General features: G+C 36.6%; 1 protein-coding gene across 1 annotated transcript in view; it reads right to left on the bottom strand.

Moving 5' to 3' along the window:
- Positions 1 to 717, bottom strand: part of LOC106881580 (solute carrier family 2, facilitated glucose transporter member 1) — a 30,598-nt gene extending 29,881 nt beyond the window's left edge. The window contains exon 1 of the mRNA XM_052976929.1: positions 298 to 717. Within this exon, the coding sequence (XP_052832889.1) occupies positions 298 to 366 (69 nt within the window). The 5' untranslated portion in view covers positions 367 to 717. The remainder of the gene's footprint in view (positions 1 to 297) is intronic.
- Between the last annotated feature and the right edge of the window lie 5,345 nt (positions 718 to 6,062).

Genomic DNA, 6,062 nt, shown 5'->3' on the forward strand with positions numbered 1-6,062 from the left:
TGTGTATATATATATATATATATATATATATATATATATGTATATATATGTATATATATATATATATATATATTCCAAGAGAGTTAGAGGTTGTGAAATGCTAAGTCAATCAGGACTGGGTTTGTACTCAAAACTAAAGGGACATAATTCTGCAAGAAATTTAATTTTTTTCTTAAGTCCTGATAGTAACAGGAAAAGAAAATATAAAGGATATCCTTGTCATTCTGTTTGGTACGCAAAAGGATCTTACAAGGAAATAATCTGAGAGGAGGAAAGAAAAAAAACTTGTAAGCATACTTCGTTTTTAATGCTATTTAAGGAGTGCCATTCGTCTGTATGTTTTGGATTCAAATTCCGATTCCTCATTAAGGCATTAGAAGGTATTAAAGCCACAGAATTATGGGAGATGAGAATGGTCTCTGTGTGTCATTAATGACCGTGGATAAAGGTCCTTGTTGTTTACCCTACTGGACACAGTCTGATGTGCAAATCATAGTCTCTGTCATGCAAGTTGCACTTTTGAGCTGTCCCGATACAGTTTGAGTTGTCCAGTTCTATCTTTCCAGTATAGAATGTTCAATAAGATCTAAGCGTGGACAATCCAGTATGAGGGACAGGTTGTTGCCCATGCAGTGTGTGCCTCCTCTCCATGTCACTGATGGGTCCAAAGGAACAGCATGGCTATTACAATTTGGCCAGCTCAGGAATTGCCAGAACAAGGTGGTAGATAATGTTGAACTGCCTGAGCTCTGACTCAGAGTTTACTCCCAAAGCTTTTCTCATGGCTGGTTATGGCCACAAAACAGCAAAGATTTAGAGTCAAAGTTTTCCTGCCCCTTCTATACTTTCTGGAGAAGTAACCTCAATCCTATTATTATTATTATTATTATTATTATTATTATTATTATTATTATTATTATTATTAAGAGGAAATCATTTACTATTACGTAGCTTGAATTCACCACTCCTTACTATATTGAATTTCCTTCTCATTATAGACGGATGTTCTTGAATGATGACATTCTTCAGATAAATTGCAATACTATTTAATGTCGGGCTGCCTAATAAGGAGTTTACTTTCCAACTACATGGTCCTGGGTCCGGTCCCACTGTGTGGTGCCTTGAGTAAGTATCTTCTACTATAGCCCTGAGTTAACCAATGTCTTGTGAGTGGATTTGGTAGTCAGAAACTGAAAGAAACTCATCATAAATGTATATATGTGGATACATCTGTGTGTGTGCCTTTGTGTTTATGTGTGTCCCCCACCACTGCTTGATAATTGGTGTTGGTTTGTTTGCATCCCCATAACTTCATAACTTGGTAAAAGAAATAGGGGGAATAAGTACCAGGCTTAAAAAATAAAGTACTAGGATTGATTCAGTCAACTTAAACCCTTCAGGGCGATGCTCCAGCATGACCACTGTTTACTGACTGCAACAATTAAGAAATACAGGTAAAGTAAAACCTTTCACGAGAATTTCTTGTTAATGTATGTCCTATAGAAAGGTGGGGAGCTGGCCGAATCGTTAGCATGCCGGGCGAAATGCTTTGCGGTATTTTGTTGCTATGTTCTGAGTTCAAATTCTGCCAAGGTTGACTTTTATCTTTCATCCTTTCGAGGTCGATAAATTAAATACCAGTTGAGTACTGGGGTCAATGTGATCGACTGTCCCCCTTCCCACAAAATCCAGGCCTTATGTTTATAGTAGAGAGGAATCTATTGTCCCAAAGAGTAGCTTGATAATGACAAAGTTATTTTACCAAATTCTTCAGTATTTTTAAAATTAACTGAAACAAAGGCAGCGTGTTCCAACAGAAATATGGTAATAAAGCAAGTTGATTCAACATTGAGAGCACAGTTTCCTTTTTTAATGTGAACTCTCAAAAATAAATTACACTGTTATCCCTATGGTTACTTATTTTATCAACCCTGAGAGGATGAAAGACAAAGGACCTCAGTGGAATTTGAACTCAGAACACAAAGCACTACAAGAAATGTCACCTAGCATTTTGTGATATTTATTTATTTTATTTTTGTTTCAATCATTAGATTGTGGACATGCTGGGGCAGCACCTTGAAGAATTTTTAGTTGAATGGATCAACCCCTGTACTTATGTGTTTCTTTAGCCTGGTACTTATTCTAATGGTCTCTTTTACTGAACTGCTATATTATGGGGATGTAAACACACCAACACTGGTGGAAAGACACACACACATACACATATATATGATGGGCTTCTTTCCCTTTCCATCTACCAAATCCACTTTCAAGCTGTTGGTCAGCCCAAGGCTATATAACAGAAGACAGTTGCCCAGAGTGGGTGCCACGCAGTGGGACAGAATCTGTAAACATGTGTTTGTGAAGCAAGCTTCTTACTACACAGTCACAACTGTGTCTATGTGCTATGTGCTAAACGATTCATTTTAATAAAACAAGATTTCGTTGTTCAAATCTGTAAATTCAGAAATTCTGTTTGGTAGATAAAAAGCTCTTAAAAGCAAGGAACTGTAAGATGAAGAACGGAAATATTTGTAAACAATGCATCATTTATAATACTACATATCACCTGAAAGTATAAACTGTAAACCGGTGATAAGAAATTCGCAGAATACAGTTTATGCTGAGAGCAAAAAGCCAGGAATCAAACACTTCAATAACAACACTTTGTTCAACTTTTCTAAATCCTCACAGTATTTAAACTTATTCCACTGTTTGAACACTTGGTATCTACTGTTTCCTAACACAGATCATCTCCAGTTTTACTGTTTTGATATAAAACTGGTACTCCCGGAACAACCTGCTAATGATATGTGCAAATGGCAGAGCACTCCAGAGATACACGTATCCTTAACATATTGCAGGATTGGATTTGCACTAGGTACCTATCTTTGTTTCTAAACTAAAGGAGGTATCTACATCAGTGGCACAGTGAAGAAGAGAATTACTCTCTTCCTTCATTTACGAAATGAAGATTCATGGATCACATCCAGGATTAAGATACTTTGTGTTGATTGAAACTTAGTGTAGATGTAATATTGAAATACTTTTCACATCTAAGAGATAGCATTAATTTGGTACTGTGTTGGTTACAATGTTGAGTATTCCAGCTGGTCTAATCAGTAGTCCCACGCAGGTCAAATTGAACCTGGAACCATTAGATCACAAAGCAAGCTTTCTACTACAGAGCCATGCCTGCACCTATAAAGCCACACCTTCACCTATAAAGCCACACCTTCACCTATGCTAAAAATCTATTTATATTCCTCATGTAAAGCAATTGGGAATTTCTAGTGTTCATTCAGTGTAAAGTAATTAGATAGTTCCTACATAAGGTTAGTAAACTTCATTAAACCAAATAAGTTAATGAGCTGTAAAAAGTGTACTTCTTTGTGTCATCTTAACGAAGGGAAAAGAAATGCATTAACATTGTTGATATTCAAATAAATTTCTTACTTTCAGATGATTCATTATAGCTTTGGAATATTGCCCTAGCCTTTTACTGTCTAAGCCTGCCAAATCTGGCCCAGTTATTCTACCTGTTCTATGTTCAAACCAACCAGATCCAGCCTCTCGCGCCAACCCTATAATATCATTCTAAAAATAAACAATTATATCATAGAAATCTCAAAGATATAAAATAAAGTACGGTTAATTCAAAAGGATGTAAATAAATAAGCATTATATTTGACAGAGTAATCGGAATGCTAAATGGTTAATAGGGTTTCAGTGCTTAAAATTCTATAGATTAAAGTAAGGATTTGACTGCTGTATTTATTAATTAGTATTCAAGCTAAGTAAAATCACAGGCATTCATCCATATATTCATGATCTTTATAGCCATGCGCCTACTCCCTCTCCCAGCTGAGAGGTAAATAGGTAAAAGATATAGTTCTGTATCATTTGTCCATTTAGTGTCCGTCTTCACATGCTAGCATGGTTTGGATGGGAATTGATTTTGATGTGAGGGTTTCATAGCTGGATGCTCTTCCTGCGGTCAACCCTTGCTGGTTGTTTTCCAAGTGAGGGATATTTGTGTTTCTTCTACAGACCTTTGAAAATACAAAGTGACTGGTGTTATGTCAATAAGGAATGCAAGCATCACTGTTTCGCTCAGATGATGATAAGCAAAATACCACCATTCACACACACATACACACAATATATATATATATATATACAGACATACCTATATACATACATACTTATATATACTTTATATATATATATAAATTCATGTGTACATACACATAAAGCATTTAATGTGCAATGAACTGATAAGGAAGGTAGAAATAATGAGAAGTATGTTTCTTTTCTTGACCCATCTCTCTCCTTACTTCTCTCTCTCTCTCTCTCTCTCTCTCTCTCCCTTCTCTCTCTCTCCCTCTCTTCTCTCCCTCTCCCTCTCTTCTCTCTCTCTCCCTCCCTCTCTTCTCTCTCTCTCCCTCCCTTCTCTCTCTTTACCTCCTCACTTGTTAATAACTTCTACTCTCCTCCTCAAAAACCCATAAACACACACACACACACAAACTCTCTCTCGTCCCTCTGTTTGTCTCTCTCTCTCTCTCTCTCTTGCCATAATTAATAGCAGCTCTCAGAGTGCCAAATAATGGAGGAGAATGACTACAACAGTAACAGCAACCATAACTACAACATTACAGCAAGAACCTTGTAGACTCTGCCACCAATATTTCAACTATTAATGTTCCTCGCTGTAGCAAGGTTACTTCTACACTCTCTCGAATGTTTATCATTAAAAGCTTCTCACATTTTTAGTGCCACTGCTTATCGTCAAAATCACCTACATTTTAAACGTGGTCAAATTAGCATTAACACGATAATTATAGTGAAGGTAATATTAATTAATTGAGACTAAGCCATAGCAAAGATAGCGTGGGAACTTGTGTCAATAGCAGGCTGATGGATTTGAAGCAAAGGTTCTCGATCCATTTTGGCCAAAGGCCTCCTTTTGACCCTTGGAGTGATAATTCTTTTTATTACAGACATAAGGCCTGAATTTTGGCGGGAGCGGGCCTGTAAATTACATTGACCCCAGTGCTCAACAAGCGCTTATTTTATCAACCCTGAAACAATGAAAAAACAATGTTGATCTCAGCAGCATTTGGACTCAGAGAGTAAAACTGAATGAAATATTGCTAAGCTTTTTGCTCAGCATGTTAATTATTGCTTCTAGTTTGCCACCTTACAACAGTATCACAGATACTGGTTTGAAATTCAGGCACAAGGCCAGCAATTTCAGAGGAGGGGATAAGTCAATTATATCAATCGCAATGCTTAACTGGTGCTTAATTTATCGACCCCGAAAGGATGAAAGGTAAAGTTAACCCCAGCGAAATTTGAACTCGGAACGTAAAGATGGATGAAATGCAGCAAAGCATTTTGTCCAGCGTACTAATGATTCTGCCAGGTCTCCACCTTATCTGCGGCTCTCCACCAGAATTTGAAGACTTGTGTTCAAATCTTTACTGTTTGTCTTCATCTTGCATAAAACAGGTTCATGAAGGAATCGATGTATTTAATCAGAGAAGTATTAGAAAAGCATCTATTCGTGCAGAAATAGCAGCTATGACCTCAAGAACTTCACTGCCATCCTCAGATCATCTGTTGGGATGCAAGCATTAACAAGGAATGCTGAGGAACAGTTTGGCCACTCTCCTACAGTGACCACAACAAGAATCTGCAATCATGCCAGTCAAATATATAATTAATTGAATCACAACTTATTTTAATTGCAGGTAATATTATAAAACTAATTAGTAATAAACATTGTTTCATGGGAAAAGGCAATTTTAAGTCAGTGACTAATATTTCAATTAATTTTGCGAGTAATGGGTGACAAGTCCAAACAAGTTCAGGTGTTCACTGAACTTGCCAAAATAGTCGGGAGAAATTCTTCACTAAATAACTGCATACACAAATGTATATACTGGTTGGCATTGGGAACAAGAGCTGTTTAGCAGATTGGGAACTCAGACACACCATCTGCAGCAAATGCAATATATATATATATATATATATATATATATATATATATATATATA

This window comes from Octopus bimaculoides, chromosome 26 (assembly GCF_001194135.2).
Source record: "Octopus bimaculoides isolate UCB-OBI-ISO-001 chromosome 26, ASM119413v2, whole genome shotgun sequence".
NCBI classification, from domain to species: domain Eukaryota; kingdom Metazoa; phylum Mollusca; class Cephalopoda; order Octopoda; family Octopodidae; genus Octopus; species Octopus bimaculoides.